Source organism: Cicer arietinum, chromosome 8 (genome assembly GCF_000331145.2).
Source record: "Cicer arietinum cultivar CDC Frontier isolate Library 1 chromosome 8, Cicar.CDCFrontier_v2.0, whole genome shotgun sequence".
Lineage (NCBI taxonomy): Eukaryota > Viridiplantae > Streptophyta > Magnoliopsida > Fabales > Fabaceae > Cicer > Cicer arietinum.
The window spans coordinates 220,445-241,527 of record NC_021167.2 but is presented as its reverse complement, the minus strand read 5'-3'; the positions used below and the strand labels follow the sequence as shown (position 1 = coordinate 241,527).

At 32.4% G+C, this 21,083-nt stretch overlaps 3 protein-coding genes across 7 annotated transcripts in view; all 3 read left to right on the top strand.

The window, feature by feature from the left end:
• Positions 1–4,240: 4,240 nt before the first annotated feature.
• LOC101492048 (uncharacterized) lies at positions 4,241–5,536 on the top strand. Its single transcript, XM_004511242.4, has 2 exons — positions 4,241–5,074; positions 5,229–5,536. Exons 1-2 carry the CDS (start codon positions 4,466–4,468, stop codon positions 5,307–5,309), a joined length of 690 nt encoding a protein of 229 aa, XP_004511299.1. The 5' UTR covers positions 4,241–4,465; the 3' UTR covers positions 5,310–5,536.
• Positions 5,537–8,109: 2,573 nt separating this feature from the next.
• Positions 8,110–8,743, top strand: LOC101491728 (LYR motif-containing protein At3g19508). The gene is made up of 2 exons (XM_004511241.4): positions 8,110–8,377; positions 8,484–8,743. Exons 1-2 carry the CDS (start codon positions 8,183–8,185, stop codon positions 8,535–8,537), a joined length of 249 nt encoding a protein of 82 aa, XP_004511298.1. The 5' UTR covers positions 8,110–8,182; the 3' UTR covers positions 8,538–8,743.
• A 2,286-nt stretch (positions 8,744–11,029) lies between these two features.
• The window catches only part of LOC101491192 (DNA repair protein REV1), a 15,501-nt gene continuing 5,447 nt past the window's right edge, over positions 11,030–21,083 (top strand). The window contains exons 1-20 of one of the 5 annotated variants that reach the window (XM_073364408.1): positions 11,030–11,362; positions 11,487–11,631; positions 11,874–11,989; positions 12,077–12,153; positions 12,426–12,943; positions 13,150–13,320; positions 13,445–13,577; positions 13,677–13,765; positions 13,892–13,942; positions 14,028–14,231; positions 15,164–15,283; positions 16,892–16,984; positions 17,498–17,557; positions 17,658–17,744; positions 17,943–18,026; positions 18,141–18,213; positions 19,042–19,110; positions 19,617–19,691; positions 19,841–20,131; positions 20,232–20,302. In XM_073364408.1, the coding sequence (XP_073220509.1) occupies positions 11,142–11,362; positions 11,487–11,631; positions 11,874–11,989; positions 12,077–12,153; positions 12,426–12,943; positions 13,150–13,320; positions 13,445–13,577; positions 13,677–13,765; positions 13,892–13,942; positions 14,028–14,231; positions 15,164–15,283; positions 16,892–16,984; positions 17,498–17,557; positions 17,658–17,744; positions 17,943–18,026; positions 18,141–18,213; positions 19,042–19,110; positions 19,617–19,691; positions 19,841–20,131; positions 20,232–20,302 (2,748 nt within the window). In that variant the 5' untranslated portion in view covers positions 11,030–11,141. Of the gene's footprint in view, positions 11,363–11,486; positions 11,632–11,873; positions 11,990–12,076; positions 12,154–12,425; positions 12,944–13,149; positions 13,321–13,444; positions 13,578–13,676; positions 13,766–13,891; positions 13,943–14,027; positions 14,232–15,163; positions 15,284–16,891; positions 16,985–17,497; positions 17,558–17,657; positions 17,745–17,942; positions 18,027–18,140; positions 18,214–19,041; positions 19,111–19,610; positions 19,692–19,840; positions 20,132–20,231; positions 20,303–21,083 lie in introns of all 5 variants that reach the window. The other 4 variants (XM_073364405.1, XM_004511239.4, XM_073364409.1 and 1 more) reach the window with 4 other exon arrangements.

The following is a 21,083-nucleotide window of genomic DNA, read 5'->3' as shown; positions in this document are numbered from 1 at the left end:
AAAATCACATGACATTAAATATGGGCAGCTAAAAAGAAATTTTCAATTAATGTCATTTATCTTTCATAAATAAATAAAGAGACTTGGTTAATCCTTCTAAATTAAAAAAATATAGATTAATTATACCCAATTAATGCTACACGTCGCACTTGATTTTATCACTTTTATCATGAATAAAGATATGGTATACAAAAAAGTGTGCAATCAACATAAATACGCCAATTTATATATTATGGATGCAATAACTTATCAATTCGGAACATTCAATTGGTGCATTCATTCGTGCATAAATTGGTGCATTCAAGTGACATCATATCTTTATAAATTTGAGACACAAATTTTGGTAATTGTCTGTAAAAGGAATATTAAGATAATTTTTATTATAATATTGTATCTCAATTAAGTTTCTTTTTTACATATAAATAAGATTTTATTAATATGGGATTATTCTTGCATTATAGTGAGCAAGCAACTCGATCAACCTTCTATATAAAGAGTTGCAGATGGCTCATATAATCACATGATAACAAAATTGACAGAAGTTTGTAGTCTGATACAACTTTATATATCATTGTCTAAAACACATAAACTCATTGATTTCTTTTGTATTTTTTTTTTATAAACTTGTGAATTGCACATATCAAACTTCTACTTTTCGCAATTTTATGAGAATAATTAAAGAAAATGATGATTCTTCGTGTTTTGAGAATAATTATACCTGTCGAAAAATTATTATCTCAAAACACCACATGAATTATACATTTTTTTCATGAAAAAAATAAGGATGATTTTAATACTTGTGTATATAACTTTTCACTCAGTTTACAAAATCCTATGATTTCATGTTTCAAATAATAAAACGATTTACGTAAGAACTGCAAAATTCACGAACAAATGAGATTATAAGAAACAAGTAATAATCACATGCAAATTAATGGATAAGCAAAAATGAGTAGCATACCATAACCAAATAAACATATGTGTGTTAAACACAATCAATTCTTAATTTTCTTCTTTGAGTTTTTTTTATGAAAAATACTATAGAGGAAGCCAATTATTTGCAAGAGCTGAAAAAAGGGGAAATGGAAATAGGAAATATGGCCATACTATTTTTTATTAAAAAGTTGAATTCAAATAAGGATTGTGAATATAATTTACAAACTAAATGACACATTAAATTGATTTGTAATTAATATGAAAAGTTATAGAGTCCTATATTATATTATATGTATTTAGTAGAATAATGTGAAAATACAACAAACCCTTCTAATGGGAATTGGAAAAATTTGAAAAGGCAAATACATTAGTTTCTTTTGAAATTAAATAATAAATTACAGTTCTTCTATTATTTCTTTATGATAAAAACTTGATCATATTTTCAAAGGAAAAATGTTGCTTACTAATGATATAAACTTTTATAAATAAATATATTCTAATAGTTGTATGATCATTATAAAGTAGGTGGACTTCACTGTGCCATCTTATATTATAGCAATTTGTTTTTTTTATGGAATTTATTAATTTTTTAATAATAGACACACGATTTATGAGAATGTAATCATTATTTTGAAAATTTAAAACTTTCGAAATTATCAATTTAATTTGATACTTATTATAAATGGTTAAAAGTATACAATTGTATTTTTCTTGTGTCTTGGGAGTGATATGTACAACTGTAGAGTGTAAGGTAGAATTCTAAAAAATTTAACATTAGTGGTGTTTGAACTTATATTTTAGGTGAATGAATATATTGAACTATGTTTCTCTCTTTTTATTTTTTTTTATTTTTTTTATTTTATATAAAAAAAATGTTATAGACTTGGACTGTGCTTCTCTAATAAAATAGGCCCGTTAATTTATTACAGTTTTTATAAAATGATTTTTATAATATTTAATTATTTTGTTATAATTTTTAAAAAATAATGCTTTAAATAATAAATTAGTTTAAATAATTTATTGTAAAAATTATTTTGAGTATTTTATTTATTTGTTGTAATTTTATTTGAGTAATGAAATTTTAAAAAATTATTAAAATAAAAAGATATTTTAAGAAGTTATTCATAAAGATTATTTTTTAGAAATATATATTTTTTAAAAGATGTGATTTTTATCATGTTAAATAGTAAATATCTATTTTTTAAAAAATTTATAATAAACAAGTTTAAAATAATTTTACTATTTTTGAGTAAATTTTTATAAAAATTAAATTTAGAATTATAAAACTGAAATCACTTTTTTAAAAGTTTAAAACAAATGCGGCAAATATCTATTGGATAAAAAAAAGAGGCATACATGAAAACAAAACAAAATTTATTCCTATTGTGAAATTTTAAAAAAATAAACAACAAGTGGAATGTTTAGTCTCCATCTAATCCTATTATAAATCTAAGATTAATCGGGAGAAAAATGTGTTAGTATATAGCTAGCTGAGAAAACTCTACAAGGAAATCATATATATTTGATAAAAGATTTGAAAAATTAGTGAACACTAACTTTATAACTAATCTCTATAATATTGTAATTAACCAATGAAGTAAGTAACTCTAACTAATCCTATCGAACTAATTAATACTAATAAATTTTAAGTTTCTAAGTACATGTAGGGGATATCAATAATGACTAAGTTGAATTAAAAAACATAAAAATAGAAATCATAAAATATATTATTGAAATTCGAGAGGGATGTGATAGAAATTGCACGTTTAATCGAGTTTACCGAGCGACACGACAATATTTAAAAGAAGCTTCACGGCGTTTTAGGTTATGTTGATAGCCATGAGAGGAGAAAGGTGTTGATGAAGGAGGAGGAATGATTGATGGGAGTTAAGTTAACACAAACCTGGTGGAATAGATAGATACTTACGAGCCAACAAATGGTGGTTGAAATGTCACTTCATTCTCACCCACTTTTTATTTGTTTTCTAACGCACCAAGCACAATTTCCATTTTTTTGAGCGTAAAATTATTAGTTTTAAAATTAATAATCAATTAAAAATGAAGTTGAGCTTGAGCCTATGACTTTCGATCTCTAAGTAAGCATAAGCAAAAGCAAAATCAGTTGGCTTTCAAATTGTACCATTCGGTTGCTGCGATAGCTTATCCCTTTCAAAGATTATTATCCCCCGGGTTAGTTAAATGTATTGAAAACATAATGTACACTTGGCAGCTATTTATTTACTTATGCTGTGAAGTGCAAGAAATTAAATATTCTGAAATCAAAGTTCGAACAAACTACTGATGACAGTGCTTAAGAGGGTGAAATGTCTAGTTACTGAAATAATAGGTTACCTGTATAATACTCAGCTCCTATTCTCTTTTTAAATAAAATACAGCATACGTTCAATTAATTAAGTGTAGTTTAAGATGTTGAACACTTTTCAATTCAATGATTAGTTACGTTACTAATTGATAGTAATGTGTGAAGGACACTAAGTAGTTATTAGTGGGTCTATGTTTAAGACAATAATTACACTGCTAATCATGGTTTCCAAAGCTGACTTGAAATGTGGATTGGATTGTTTTCTAAGCAAAGTCTTGGTCGTTACTTAGCACTGTTCCTATGGATGCTTACTGGTACTGTTTTCATTGAATGAAAAGCAAACACATACATGTGAATCAAAATAATCGTGTTTATTGCCAGCAGAGGGTGAAGCCCCCACCATAATTTGGGGTTATAACTTATATATGCATTATGCAGTGCATGGGGATCTGATTCAACAAATTAGTAATATATGTTACTCTTGGACAGAGAGGTGAGTAGGACCCAACATGAGTATCCAGATCCACCTTACCAACCAGTCCCTTATTGCATTTGCTTTCTATTTTCCTTTTTAACTCTCAACGTAGCGTGCAAATCACACATGCCTACATGTAATCCAGCCTCCAAATGACCCACGTTGTCACACACACTCATTAAATCACACATTCCACTATTGTTTTGATCCTAAAGTATAGTTAAATTTGTAGGTCGATAATAATGCATTTGAACATATAAGAATTGGTTAAACAAAAATTGAGCATGGATGAAATGTAGAGGATTGACGTTTGAACAAGAATTGAATTGAGTTGTTGTTGATATAGAAAAAGCGAGAGAAAAAGTAACGAAAAGAATAGAAAAAAAAAGAGGCGGTGGGGTCCATGAGGCAGCTAGCAGTGAAAGGAGGTCGAGGTGGCAGCAATATGATTGACAGTTATTATTATTATTATTATGATGATATAATGTAGTGTTGTGACATTCCTTCCAGAGATGGAATGGAATGAAACGGCGATGGAAAGTGTTTGGTAGAGAGTAGCGACTGTCATGATTATATAATACGGAACCCTTACTTTACTTTGCGTTAGTTAAGATCCAAACTCATTCATTCCCCTGCCTATTTAACCTCTCCCCAGAGTCAGAACAACTCTTAACTACTCTCTTCTCATTCTATTTCTATCCAGCTGCAATATTATTAACACAAAGAAGAAGATGGGTACATATAATATACTTTTGGCGGTTGCTTTGATTTGCGCTGTGTTTGCACGCGCAGGAGCTCAATCTCAATCTCAATCTCCACCCACTTCCCCAAACACCTCTCCAGCACCACCCACTCCTCCTAATACTAACGCTCCTCCAACGCCAACCACTCCTCCTAATACTAATGCTCCTCCAACGCCAACCACTCCCCAAGCTTCTCCTCCTCCCGCTCAATCTTCTCCTCCACCCGCTCAATCTTCCCCTCCACCTGCTCAGTCTACTCCCCCACCACTTCAATCTTCTCCTCCACCTGTTTCCGCTCCTCCTCCAGTTCAGTCTTCCCCTCCTCCTTCTCCACTCACTCCTCCACCCGCATCCCCACCCCCTGCCTCTCCACCTCCATTCTCTCCTCCTCCCGCAACTCCTCCTCCTGCAACTCCTCCACCGGCACTCACGCCTACTCCACTATCATCTCCTCCAGCAGCCACTCCAGCAACTACTCCAGCTCCAGCTCCTGCAAAACTCAAGAGTAAAGCTCCTGCATTGGCACCCGTCTCGCCATCCGAAGCTCCCGCTCCCAGCCTCTCCTCTCCCTCACCCGCTCCATCTGGTAACGATGATGTAAGTTCTCTCTCTCTCAATGCTAATTAGAACATACAGATTTAATTTGTAAACCAAAAAGGCAGATTGAACAAAGCAAACAGAGTGTATGTATATGAGAAGTGTGAGTTGTTAAACAAACTAACTAACTAACTTTGTGGCTATTGCATTGCAGAGTGGGGTACACAAGTTGTGGTCGCAGAAGATGGTGCTTGGCTTAGTATTTGGATGTGCTTTCCTCTCCTTACTGTTCTAGATATGTTTTCGGACTGCAGATCGATCATTCTTATTTTGCTATATATTATTTTCTGGATGTCATTTCGGACTTTATATATTGCTGTCTATCTGGATCACTACTATACATTGTTTGCATTTATTCTTGGGACATTATTTCAGCCGAGGTTTTGTATTTGAGGACACTTCTTTTGTATGCCACTATTACTACTATTACTTCATCTATCCACTCCTTGCTTTCTTTCGCTATTTTCTCCATTACATTTTTTTATTCGTTTAATCTTTCTATTTACGTCCATCTACATCCTCCACACTTTCTATTGTATTTTTTTATATCATTTATGAAGAGAGATACCATCCCAACAATGTTTTTTTATGAAAGGGGGCTGGCCCCAACAACAAGAGACAAAAACAATAAGAGAACAAATCCTAAAGTTTTTACGGAAGGCAACGACACTCAAATCAACCTTAAGCAATAGAGGCAAAGTTAGACTTAACGTAAAAAATGCAATTTGAACTATTCAATTGGAGTGCAAACTTGGCAACAACATGTGTCACTTGATCCACTTTGCAAAAAAACATGTTTTAAATCCAACTACCGCAAGAGAGTCAAAATTTTGAGAAACTAGAAGAAAGCACGGATGATTAGAACCACAACTATTATTAAGCAAACCAACAACCACTCTAGAATTAGATTCAATGGGAATAACTCTAAAATTTCGGTCAATAGCCGACTTTAATTAGGGATGACAATGTATAGGGTTTGGATAAGGTACTATAGTACCCATCGCGTGGTTTAAAAAAATATTCATATCGTATTCATATCCTATTGGGTATCAATTATAATACAATTATCTGACCATCTGAGTACCTAAGTGCCCATGTTCGTACCCCATATCTATTACCTATACTTAATGAATAAATGAATATTGTTTTGATTAAATTTAAAAATTATCTAAATATCTAAAATCCAATCATAAAATATTATAAACTAAAATATTTTTTAACTCAAAACATTTCAAATGAACAATCGTTACAATACACTCAGATATCCATAATAATATTTTATAAAGTTGCAAGTCTTACGAAAATATTATTCGAGATCTATAAAAGCAATTGACAGAAAGTTGCAAGTATAATTATAAAGTCACGATTAATAAAACACAACTTTTAGTTATAAAATGACAATTATTTACCTGTTAATCATAATCAAATTCCTAAAATATTTACAAATGTTTCTATTTCGATTATAAATATTGTATTGGTCTAATAATATTAATAGATGTTAAAATATAAAAAAAATAATTAATTAAACTAAACAATAATATAATATACTAAATAAATAATATATTTATATAAGTGTAGGACGGGGCAAGTACTACCGCACTCCTACTTAATTTTACAGATAATTATCGGTCTCCATAATTATTATATATCTAGATTTTTACCATGTACATCGTAGATTTTTTGGGTGGGTTCCCTAACTTTAACCCTTTATGGTACAAACGTTCCATAGTAACCGTGCAAACGAAGAGAAACACTATTATCGTCACATGCAACTCCACCATAAGCCAAAATAGACCCAAACTTTCCAACCCTTTGGCGAACATCATTAGAAATCAATTTTCTAACAGATATGGCAAAATTCTTGAAGATATTCTCATTCCGAGTTCGCCACAAACAATCAAGAACCACCATAAAAGTAGTCTGTCAGTCTTCATTCTCCATGAGATAGAGGCCTGCGATACAATTTAGGAGGCAATTATTCACATCATGCACCTAGAAATCTATGGGAACTTGAATCCTCGCAAGCCTAATCCGAAGCTCTTTACTCACAGCATTCTCGAAAAACATGAGAAATAGTTTTAGTATGCACATGAATTTATTGATATTTTTCTCCTCGTTGGCAAATTAAATAAGCATATTCTAAATTGGAAAATGCTTAGCAACATGAATAATATTAACAAGATTAGTTTGAACAAGTGTGAACTTGAAAAAAAAGGGAGGAATGATAAGAAATCGGGGAAAAAGTGAGGATGCTACGAAATTAGGGGAAAATGATAGGTAAAAGAAAAGTAATGGAAAAAGGAAGAGAAACAACGATGATGGGGTTCTTATCATTTGGTCATCTTCTTCTTGGTCGTATTTTCTCCTATTTTTAAGAGGTTTATGGAGGAAAACAAGTAAAAAAAAGGTATTGAAATGAAATTTTGAGTGGTGATGAAATGAAAAAAAGAGGAGAATGTGACTTGAGAGGTGAGGGACATTTATGCATTTTGGATTGAGATTCAATAATTTAAATTTTAAGTTCAGTTTTTTTTTTTTTTTTTTAAATTAAAATTTATAATAAAATATGAATCGTAACCATCACCGGTATATTACATTCATAATTTTTTACACATTTTTATTTTTCATTTATTTTTTCTCTCTCGTAAATGAACTATCAAATACACAAGAAAAATACAAATATATAAAAAATGAGAGTCAAAATAAATTTATCCATAATTTCATGAATGCTAATGTTAATGCAAGATGATATTGACAAATTTAAACATCGTTTTGCTTATATGTCATATAAAGAAAATAGAATATTCAAACTTTAACCATGTTGCAACACTTTTTTGAAATAGTATTTAGAAGCGTGGATAATGCTAGTGCTATAGATAAAAATAAATAAAAATTTGAATTAAAAAAAATAAAAATAATTTTTTTAAAAAATAAATAAATATTATTGTAAAATAACAATACGAGCATTTATCGTATAATTTAAAAAGAAAGTTTTCGATATACTTTTACTAAAGTAGTTTTATGTTTAGATTCTAAAAATAAAACAAGTACACCAAATATTTAGATAGTGATTTGAAGTTGTTGGATCGTGGTGTGTTTTGAAAAGGGATGGAGAAGGCGGTGCGAGCGTACGCAGAGGTTCTGAGACTTGTAAGGCGATTACCGAAGGATTCGAGGGGTTATTATGCCAAGTACGCCCGCGAGAACTTTGTGAATTACCGTGAGGTTGATCCTTCTGATTCTTCCACCCTCCATGATCTCTTTCAACGCACCTACACCCATTCCCTATGGGTTCTCCATAAGGTCCGTCCCTCCACTTCCTACTCTTTTTTTTTTTCATCTTCTTCTTAATCCTGTATTTATTTATCTATTTTCTAATATACAATGGATGCCACTCACTGCACTGCAGTATTCAGTTGATGAATCTGCCGCGGATAAGCTGAAGGGGATCTGCTGCGCTTAGTTTAGCTGTGCCGCCCAACTGTTTGTTCTTATTCCCCGCTCAACCCTTCTTTGCACCGTCCGTTTTCACATTCTTTTTTATGTGTTAGTTAATTCTGTCTTCATATAATACTGTGTGTAATTTGCAGTTGGATTAATTTTTTCCTAGAGCTTGTTCAAGATTCTATTTATTTATTCCATGAATAAAATCGAGCTTATCATATATAACTAGTATTTTTTAAAGCTTCGTTAGCTATGCGTAGTTGTCTCCTTGAAGATCTCACGAATACCATTTCCCCCTACCCCCGTTGTGTTGTCTGCATACATGCAATACACCACTCCCCAAGCTACTCATGGAAACAGATAAACACACTATGCGAGGACGATCCCTGCCACTAGCCAACTTCATTTTTAAATCAACTATAACAACAATATTCAAGTTTTATCTCATTATCATTATGTGGAGTCTAACAACTTCATTTTGACATATATAAGTAAACCAAGACAAAAAAAGTTGATCCAAGTAGTCAAGACTCAAGAACCTTACCAATACTGTAGAATGTAGAGAATTGAGGTTGTTGTAAGACAAGCAAAGATGATGGTGATGAATATAGGGTGATTTTCAACTTGTATATGCTATATAGTGTTGCAATAATAATTGTAATGGAGCATTTGCCTGCATCATTCACGGCATCAAATTTGGGTTTGGCCAGTTTAACGAGAGAGGAAGTGAATGATCACAATAAGTAGGAAGGAATGAATTGAGAAAGAAAATAAAATGACGAGTTTAAACGAGAAGAAGAGTGACTAGACACAAATAGCCAATGTTTATAGTCATTTTTATCCTTCTTACATAAATAGAAGCATATCATGTCTGAGGTTATTATTAGGGAAAAAAATACAAGTGTGGTTACTAAAGTGTGGCCTGTGTTCTGCGAGGAAGAGTTTTATGCAGAATTTAGTTTGGAGAGTTAGAGATGAAAAAGATAATTTTTATTGGATTGATTCCTACATTCTTTATTTGGGATTAGGTATCGAAGGTGCTACTGGTTTAGTTCCTTAGGTTGATGCGATTAAACTTGTCTCAAATTATGTGGATGCGGATATGATATTTGAAAGTTGGATTGGTTATATAATTATTTGCCTGATCATTACTCAACAGTACTATTTTAGCGTCGATGTTGCTTACAACTAAAAATGAGACTGATCTTTTCATTAAAGAACAGTAATGAGACTTTGAACTTTTACCAGGTAAAGAATTTTTCACTTTAGCTTCTACGCGAGTCCCTTATAACTAATGATTTTCCTCCTTCTCATTTAGCCTTTCCGACTGTTTCACATTTGAAAGAACCATAGATAATTCATTGCTTTTAGTTTTATGACAGAGCACAACCGATAGTAGACCTTGGCTACGTGTCTTGTGTGTAAAAGTCAATAAAATCTCGTATGCGTCTATTTCGGAACTGCAGTCTTACCGTTACACCAAATTATGGACAAGATAAGGTCTGAGTTATAATAAATTAACAATAATTTCTTTAAGTTTTCTGATCAGAAATATTGGTTACAACTTATAATTTATCTACAATTGATACCATTTTAGGTTGTAAGTGGTGTTTGGAATTCATGGTGGATTCCATGTGGTGGACACCGCTAACTAATGGATTAAAAGTTTTTTGACAAGGAAAACTCATCATTTCGAGATGAATAATATTCTTAATACAAGTTGGATTATGGCTAAAATCATGATTACAAGAATGAAAAATAGTGGATCTACGCCAGCTATGGATTGAGTTGCAACTTGCTACCTTCGCTTATTGCATGATATCACTTTTTTTGAAGGATATTGTTTGATATATTTAATAAAGCGATTTAATTTATTCAACAACGTGATTTGATATATTCACAAGAAACTTATTGCATTAATAAATTTTAGGGTCATATTATGAGGGAACTATTTGACCAAACTCAAATGTCTTTACCACAAATTTAGAATTAGACTCTATTAAAACATAATTAATTTTAAGTTTATAGTCCATTTTTCACACGACAAATGAAAATTAATTCTTTTAGTTTTTTTCTACCACGTATTTTACATTTCTCTTATTTTTTCATTCAACGATTCAGATTTCACTATTCTGTCATGTCAATAGAAAAAATTTATTGTCCACAGATTACATACACAATATCATCTTTAATGTTTAGCTTTGATATAATTTGATTAGACAAACCTCAAACAAAATCACCTCTTGCGTCTTTATACAATTCATATTTTAGCTAAATCTAAAATATAATTATTTAAAAAATATAATTTATTTAGATTATTATTTTTTCAAAAATTTAAACATCACTCAAAAACGATGTAAAATCCCTCAAAAAATAACTAATAATGTAAAAAATAATTTTTCAAATGTGAACGGTTTTAGAAGAAACTCAAATATGAATTATATAATTTTATAATAAGAATAATAAAAATAATTATTATTTAAGGATTAAAAATAAAATAAAACCGTGTTTAAGTTTAACCGCCTCGTACGTTTGAAAGAAGAAGCAGCGACATTGGTGGTAGACAGTTTTGGATCATTCTCTCCTCCATCGTCTTTTATGTTCTCAGATTATCAATATTACAATGAGTTTGGATTCGTTTCGTTCCTCCTCAGCCCCTAATTCCAAACGAACTCTCTCTTTCTCTAATTCAGCATCTTCCATTCGATCCAATGATAATAACAGTGCTAACAACAAGAGGAAGAAGATGAAGACCACAGCCACCAACCAGAAAACCTTAGGCGTCGCCTGGGGCTCAAATTCCTCCTCCTCCTCCCGAAAGCCTCCCTTTTCCGATTTCGGCAGGTTACTATTATTATTCTTTTCATATTGGCAACAACTATCGATTGGATGCTGTCAATTTTCTTACTCGGTCTTAATTTCTAAACATTTTCACACCAGTGTTTTTTAATTGACTATGTAAATGCAGTTATATGACTGAGAAGAATCGGAAACTACACAATCAATTCAACGCCGAAGCTTCCACGTCTTCCTTTAGTGCCTCTACTTCTGGGAAGCCTATATTCGCCGGAGTTTCAATTTTTGTTGATGGTTTCACGGTTCCCTCCAGCCAGGTTAATCTTATTTCCTTTTTCATCACTCTGTTTATCACTTGAGTTTTCAACAAGGAGAAAGGGGTGACCGTTGTTATGTTAAATTTTACTGACAGTTTTATTCCGATTATCTTTAAGGGACTAAAGTGTGACAGCAAATTGTATTTTTAGTTGGCTTTTTCACATGGTATTTTTGGTTAAGTCAAACCTTTGGGAAAAAACAAAGGGATGACATAATAACGTTAATGACAAACATGTTTCAGGAACTGCGGGGCTACATGTTAAAGTATGGTGGAAGATTTGAGAATTATTTCTCTAGGCATCGTGTAACACATATTATCTGTACCAATCTTCCTGACAGTAAAGTTAAGAACCTCAGGTTTGTTTTCATGTCCTTAACAAAATTGAGGTTTGAGTCCTACTCTTGGGTACTTCTTAAATTTAATTGTTGCATGGTCCACTGCAGAGCTTTCAGTGCAGGGCTTCCAGTGGTAAAACCAACTTGGATTTTAGATTCAGTTGCATCTAATAGACTCTTGACCTGTAAGTTATTGCATTTCCTGTACACTTGTGTTTTTCCTTCTTTGGGAAAACTTCTAATTTGTTTTTGAAGAGGAAGGATAGGATGATGAAAGCAGATAGAATGGGACTATTTGAATGCTTTCGTAATCCAGGTCCACATATGAAAGTATTACTATCCGGTCCTGTTTTTTCATGCGTTTCCGTATTAATTTCATTATTTTTGTGGGATAAGATAATATTTTATTTGTTTTTCCAAGTCATCATCTCAAAAGATGCAAAATTTGCCTTGGTAGGGGTGCCTTATCAACTTGAACAGCTTCCTAATAACCAACCAAAACTGTCGGCCTTCTTCTCATTGAGAAATAGCAAAATGTCAGAGGATACTTTTACAAATGCCCTTTGTCAAGTAGAGCCAGACATTGAAGATTCATCTGCTAGAGTTGGCAACTCAAAGGATAGATATTCATCCGATGTTGCAAAGGTGGTTGAACCTAGCTGGCAAATCACTATCGAAGCTGATGATGTTGTCTCTGAGAATACTGATGCAATTATGATGGAAGAGCAGCTGACTAGTGTTGGAGTTAAATGTGATGAAGAAGATCCTGTAGGAGGAAGCAATGATGCCGCTAAAGATGTGATGAACTTCCAAGGTGAACTTAAACCTAATAATGAAGAACCTTCTACATCAGTTACTAGCCTCTGCTCAAATGACCAGAATGTAAACGAAATTGCAAGTTCTTCCTCCACCAGGCCTTCTAAACAGTGTCATTCAACTCTTTCAGATCCTAATTTTGTGGAAAATTATTTCAAGGTAGTGAAGTTGATAAAAGTTTCATACTGCTTGGCAAAATGACGACATTCTTTATTTTCTTTAATTATGGTTGCTGTATGATGACTTTCTCCTCGTTTTACTTTGACATAATTTTCCTCGCTGACTGCATCTTAAAATCACTGCAAATTGTTAAATTTCCAATCTTCTAATTTCCACTGATGACGCTATATTTTGCAATATCCTAGCTGAAGTTTGGTATATGCAATGTGCAGAGCTCACGGCTCCACTTTATTGGAACCTGGAGAAATCGGTACCGAAAGCGTTTTCCCATCCCGTCTACTGGGTTTGACAATGAAATTTCTAACATTAATGCCTCTACGGTTTCTGGGAATGCAGTCGTCATCCATGTTGACATGGTAGGCTTTATATACAAGGATGTGGGAAATAACTAATTGTTGTCAACTTACATTATTTGTTCAATACTTAACAGTTTAGATTTTTAAGTACAAATGTTATGTTTATGTGTGTGTGCTGCCCCAGGATTGCTTTTTTGTCTCAGTGGTAATCAGAAACCACCCTGAATTGTTGGACAAGCCTGTAGCTGTATGCCACTCGAATAATTCTAAGGGAACTGCTGAGATTTCCTCTGCAAACTACCCAGCTCGTAGTTATGGTTGGTTATATGCTAAGTTATATGATGATAATATGACTTAATAAGCGGCATATATTGTTTATCTTTTTGCTATGTAACTTTTTCCTTCTGTCATTTTAGGTATTAGGGCTGGTATGTTTGTTCGAGATGCCAAGGCTCTTTGTCCCCACCTTGTTATCTTTCCATACAACTTTGAAGCTTACGAGGAAGTAAGTAACAGAAGTGTGTCTGTAATTGATTACTTACAAAGAAGAATACAATTTCATATTTTTTTTTTAAACTTTTTTTCACCCTTTATAATTGGTTTTTACAAAGATGTTGCGGACAATTTGCAGGTAGCTGATCAATTTTATAGTATATTGCATCGATGTTGCAACAAAGTGCAGGTTTTTTATGCTTACTTGGACATTCTTTAAGTTCATATATTCTCAGTTGGTGTGTCCTTAGTGCTGTAACTGTCACTTAATACAGGCTGTAAGCTGTGATGAAGCATTTTTAGATGTCACCCATTCAAAGGTTGAAGATCCTGAACTTTTAGCATCATCCATTAGGAAAGAGATCTATGAAACCACTGGATGTACAGCCAGTGCTGGCATAGCTGGAAACATGCTTATGGCTCGTATTGCTACTAGAACTGCTAAACCAGACGGTCAATATCATATAACTCCAGAAAGGGTATGTTCAGGAGTTTCTGTTATTCATTACTGAATCTACAGGAGAGAGAAAATGTGAGAGAGTTTTTAGGTAAGGAAACGAGATAGAATCTGTTATTGGTTGATTCATCTGCTGAATACAACTGTATTTACAACTGCGGCAGCTTGCAAAAACAGAACTATAGCTAATGACTTAAACTAACTAATCTGTTAATAACTGATTGTCAGTTATGCTAGCTCCGCTAACTGACTGGAAAGTTCTGGGACACCTCTATATGATCATAATTGCATACTGTACCATTCAGAAAATATGTTTTTTTCTTAGTATTCTATTTGTATTTTTGGTGTGATGGAGGTGTCATGTAACTGATATTAAGGCCCTGTTTTGAGTAAATTTCTTTTGTTTTATGTGGCTAGAGGAGTGTCTGTTCCATGAATTATATGCTGAAAGCTTCCCATACATTATCTTTGAGTATTTGCAGATTGAAGTGTTAATGCTAATTGTTGCTATTTTAATTCTGTATTTAATTATGTGAAGTCTTTTGAATCTTTGCTAGTCCAAGAAATTTTATTACTTCAGACCATGATGCTTTGAATTTTTTTTAAAAGTGCTTATTCCTTGACATGTAATGTGGATGCATTGAACAGAATGCTTATTGTTCACTAGGAAGAATTTATGGTGGTTTATGCTGTATGTTCTCAGGTTATGCTGTCAGACTTAGATAACAATTGCATATTTAACGAACAACTTATGTATCAAATTCTTTAGATAATTAATGAAAATATTGGGGGTACTGATATCATGTTTCTGCTTGTAATTTCTAGCTTTTGTAGTTCACTTGGACATATGTAAATCTACAATTATTCCCTACAAATTATGTAATTTTATATAATAGTTGATGTGTGGAATATGTCAATATTATTGCCTTGCCTTATTCAGTTTTACTTTTCCAGGTTGAAGATCATTTAAGTCAACTCCCAATTAATGCACTTCCTGGAGTAGGGCATGTTTTACAGGAAAAGTTGAAGACGCAGAATGTTCATACGTGCGGACAGTTGATGATGATTTCCAAGGTTTTACTATCCACTCTCATAGTATTTTGTTTATCTGATGTTTCCTGATATTCTGAAAGTTCAGTTTCTGTTCTTTGACTTCCTTTTGAAGGTCATTTTGTGACTCTATTTTCAGTCTGTTATAAGTATCCGTTTTCTGGTTTTAGATATTTCTCTTTCGCTTTGACTTTGGGAAATTCATGGTTTGACTAATGGATTTAAAACCTTCATTAAAAGGATATATCGACTTGGAAGTAAATAGTTTCAAACTAAATTAAATTTAAGAGACAAATAATCATTAAAATTAGAAATTCATTTAAGCCAAAAAAGGAAGGCTCAAATTTGAGGATAGAATTGTGACCCTAACATAAGCCACATAAAAAACTTTTATGATTGTATGATGATGAAGCTTCAGGTATACCTTATCAACCAAACAATCATCACAACATACTTGGGTTATGTTTTTACTGAAATTTCAATAGTGTCTCTACTATGTATTTTCTTCCTCCAAAAGAACAAATACCTGTCAAAACATGTATATGACTGACCAAATTTTTCAAATAACTTAATATGCAAATCTAGTTTTAATACATTCAATATAATCCAAAATAAATTTGACATAAGTTTTCTTGCAAAATCCCCGAAGTTCCAAATTGACCACCAAAATAAAGGAGGCCTTCCCAAAAGAAAGTAATGCCATGAAGGGGCTGAGGATGCCATGGAGGCAGACCGCAAATAATGTGGTTTTCCAACAGTTCGAAACTTGCTACTTAACTCCGTGGTAATTCGGATAATAAATAAGCAAAATGGTGAGTCAAACTCTGTGAGGGTGTAACAACCACTATGAATTAGAAGGGAAATACAACTATGCACAAATGTTAATTCTTTTAAAAGTCAGATGAAAATTGCTATGCTACTAAATAATAGTCACTATAATAAGGTAATTAAAATATCAGTTATAAAATAATTAAATCACGGCACGGGAAGCAAGCATAGTAGCCAACAGAATTCAAGCACCAATAAATATTTTACAATTCTTTAGAATCTTAATGCTATACTAACAATGCATAACACTAAAATCTCTAAATTAATACTCATAACTTCAAAAAAATTTATGCCAATCTAATATATGAAACAACCTATTTTGGAGAGCTTGAATGTGTGATTTTCATGGAGTGGGTATCATCCTCTTCTCCTTAGAATGAGGAAGAAAATGCCTAAGTCCATGGAATAACCACAAATTTTAGCTCAAAAGAGGAAGAAAATGGGAGAGGCTATACAAATTTCACCAAAACCTGCGAAGGATGCCTGAGATTGAGAGAATATGAAGTAAACAAGGGAAAAGAGATAAAGTGGAAGCAAAAATGAGGTAGGGCGAAGCTGCAAAACAAGGGTAGCAAATATAATGCTTCTCGTGTGGAGAGTAGCTTTAAAAGGATCCGGCCTTCATTTTTTAGTGAAACGACTCATTTCATTTCAAGAACCTTCAAGAATTAAAACCTTTTTTCGTTCAATTTGCACAAATTCAATTTTATATTCCTACCCAGTTCATTTTCTTTTGGCCATTAGTTGGAAAACAATTTGGAATATTCTATTGTGTATCAGTACCTGCTTTCTTTGCATCTGCAGGTCTCACTGCAGAAGGACTATGGAATGAAGACAGGAGAAATGCTGTGGAATTATAGCAGAGGAATTGATAACCGGTTAGTTGGGGACTTTCAGGTAGGGAAAAAGGCCATCATTTTGTTTTGACTTTATTTTTTATCTTTCAAATCCAAAATTGATTCTCATTATAAGGACTTGGAATGTTTATTCTTTGGACTTACACACACACACACACACACACACTCTCTCTCTCTCTCTTTAAATCCACTTATTTTCTTCCATTTTACGTCGGGCCATTTTGTTGTGTAAGTTACTCCTTTTCATTCATCCATTGCAGTCCTTGTTTAGTGACTGACTAACAATTGCTAAAGTGAACTAGGATTGAAGAATATAAATTGTCTGGTTAATATGAGAAAAATAATGTAATCAGGCTGAAATGGAAATTGGTCCTTTTATTCTCCACAGTATGATTTAAAATCATTATGCCACTCGCTAGTATGTTTCTCTCAATCTTCCTACTCAAATGTGGTGTTTTATCCTTGTTTCCTCCTTTGAAGGTTAATCATTTTATTTTGATAAGCTTATGTTAAAGCCTTTTTCATAAGGATGATATCATGTACACTTATGCAGGAATGTAAGTCTATTGGTGCTGATGTAAATTGGGGTGTGAGGTTCAAAGATATGAAAGATGTCAGTATTCTTCTACATATATATATATTTTTTTTTAATTTTTGCTTTACAGTACTACAAAATGAAATCAATCAAAATATTGACTAAAAAGTTTTTCCAGTGTGAGAAATTCTTAACAAGCCTTTGCAAGGAAGTCTCGTTAAGATTGCAATCTTGTGGTATGCAAGGGCGCACTTTCTCTCTCAAGGTATTAATTTATGTTTACCTTTGATAGATTTTTATTTTAAGATTATTCAGATATCAACTTTCTGTTTTGGCTCATGAGTTTCTTTTCATGTCCTGTTTTATTTCTTGAACTGTCATATGCTGTTATCATAATATGTTTCTTATAACTTCTATGTCAAAAGATTTGGAATTTTAGAATTTTTTTGGATATATGTTTTAGATAAAAAAGAAAAGAAAAGATGCTGATGAACCGGCAAAGTTTATGGGTTGTGGAGACTGTGAAAATTTGAGTCACTCTGTAACGGTAAATATTGAAACTCCAGCATTTTTCATGTATGCATTAAACTGATATATTGTCTTCCAAAAGGTTTTCTACTTGTTTTCAGGACTGATTTTGTGTTTGATATTCTCACTGTAGATTCCTCTTGCCACTGATAATGTGGAAGTACTCCAAAGGATAGTAAAGCAGCTTTTTGGAAATTTTTACATAGGTATCTTAACTTTTAATTTCCACCATTTTAATGAGTCTATAACTGAAGCAGCGTTTTGGAAGTTTTTACATAGGTATCCTTAGATTCTTGAATCCTTTGCCTCATTTGCTATCTTAAGAAAAAAAAGGTTAAAGAAACAACAATCCCATTTGACGGGGTTAAGAATGCTCTTGGTAAATTTTTGTAATAAGAAAGGCCAAGACTAAAGCAAAAGTACCATATTTAAAATGACCATACTATAGAAGGATGATGGTTATGAAAGTTGTACAATTCTAGATGCATTTATAGTAAATGTGGTTTGGATTGGTCTTGGTTTATTCTTAAAGTTTCATTAGACACTTAATGTGAAATTGTGAATGGTTTCATCCTTTCAGGATTGCATATTGTTCATCGTATTCTATTCTAATTTAAAGCTTTCATATCAAACACTTAAGCTCAGCACTAGAAATTGTTGGTAATAGACTATCGTTTCAAAGTATTAGGCCATCATTATAACAAATTTATATGATTGTATGATGATGAAGCTTATGCCTTTGATCTTTATTACAATTTTATGGTATTTTCTTTGTGTCATTGCGTTGCATAACACAATTTAAGAAACCTGTCAGGATCCAATGGTTCAATAGGATAATCTATGAACTAGTCAGGTGTTTGGTTCATTTCACTTAGTGAACTTGTCCAAAACAGGTAGTAAAAAATCAGTGATTAGTTTAATTTTTAAAAATTGATATATAGTGTTTCAGCCCAGTACTTTTAGTAGGGGATCCATATATCTCCTGTTAATTGGAAATCTAACCATCATCTTCTCCTTTTGGCAATTTCACATAGATGTCAAGGAGATTCGAGGTATTGGCATGCACGTTTCCAGACTTGAAAGTAGTGAGACCTCAAAGCAAGGTACCTGTATTATTTTCAATGAAGTTTAACCCAGCTGTTGTAACACGATACTCATTCCATCTCATATTAAGTGTCACATTTAGAATATCAATGAAGCACTAATTATCTTTTTACACTAATATATTCTTATTTATTGTAGCTCATCTCACCTAACTACTCCACTAAAGTCTATTAATAAGGACATTTAAGTATATGAAGCTCATTTTATCATATAAATTAGTGCACTCGATGATTTTCCTAAGAAGTAAACATAACCTTAAACGAAACTTAATTTGAGATGGAGGGAGTATTGTTTTATTGTGCATGCAACTAAGTTTTTAGGCGACTTACTGAACTGAATGAGAACTTCTGTTTTAAGCTGAGACTTGCTACCTTGATGTTCCTCATCTTTCCATCTATCTGTCCAAACAAATTTGCTTCTTTTCCTTGGATTTGAACTATGGTTTTATTATTTTTCAATACTTTCCGTGTAATTTTCTAATACTATTTATTTCATGAAGGGGCAGAAAAGTATAATTTGAAATCATGGTTCACTTCAGGATCTGCAAGTATGGAAAAACAGAAACATCCTATTGGTAATGGTAAATGTTGTTGAATAGGGGTTTCATGTTATGCTATTATTTAGAAGATATTTGGTGTAGATCATATATGAACAACTGTTTTTTCATTTTGTGATTTTGTTGATGATTGAATTAATAAATATGCCTTCTGGTGGTTTCTCTTTCGTCAGGTCATGACAAGCAGAATATGGATGGCACTTCCGTTCTTGAATCTAGTGCTTTGCAAGGATCTTCAGTTCAAATGGACAATAACATACAAGATAACCAAGCTAGTGCTGACCGAATTTCGACACCACCTCCTTTGTGTCACCTTGATGCGGAAGTTATAAGGAATCTTCCCCCAGAAGTATTTTCAGAATTAAATGAAATTTATGGAGGGAAGTTAGTTGATTATATTGCTAAAGGGGAAGGCATAAGTGAGAGTTCTAGCTCTTTACGAAACTCGCTTTTGGAACAAGAAGGTAAGCATTTCTATGTTTCATTATCATAGGATTCATAGCTACTTTGGACTAATACTCAACTCAAATCTGCACGCATGCTTTAAAATTGTTTTTTCCGCAGCAATAAACAAGAAAGAGGAGCTTTTAGATGTTGAGCCGATTCCTCAAAAAAATCCATTAACTAAGATTGAGGTAATTGTTTTTCTTCTTTCTTTTGTATTTTAATTTTTAATTGTAATTTTTAAATCTAAACTATGGTACTAGACTGGACAAGTTTGTTTGTTTGAAAAATTACTTTATCATGCATGGTTCTGTCTGTCAGCTCAACAATGTTTAGGTTTAATAATTTTATTATTAGTCCTATTCTATTGGTTCACTTAGATCTAAGGTGATTTTTTTTTCACTAGAATCTTTTGTAAGATGTTGAATTTAGGAAAACATATTCATCAACCAAACCACTTACTTTGAGTGTGTTTGTTTGAAGGTATCCGAAAATATTTCCTAGAAAATGTATTTGAGAAGGTAACATTACTATGTTTAGTAAAAAAAATAAAAGTTCTTGGGTAACATGGATTCCTAGGAATTTTTTTTACTAATGCCTTCTCTCTTTTTCATTTAACTGTATAATGATGGTTTAATTTAGAAATTCTAATAGGTTGAAAAACCGGTGGTTTTCCTTTGACTGTAACTTACTTTAGTAGTTCTATCATCTATGTTCACTCACTTTTGAAAGCGTAGAAGATTTCTAGTAACATTTTTTAGAAGATCCTTATTATATCTCTTAATATCTTAGAAGTCTCTTGGTTTGACCTCTTAGAAATGATTTCACATTTTATTATATTTCCTGATTTGTTTCTTGTTTGATTAGTATTAAGAGTTTAGTGAAGGGTATAATATTAATAATTAGTCTTTTGTCATCTGTATCATGTCGTTATGCACAAGAGAATATTACTCAATTTCTATTCTCTCTTTC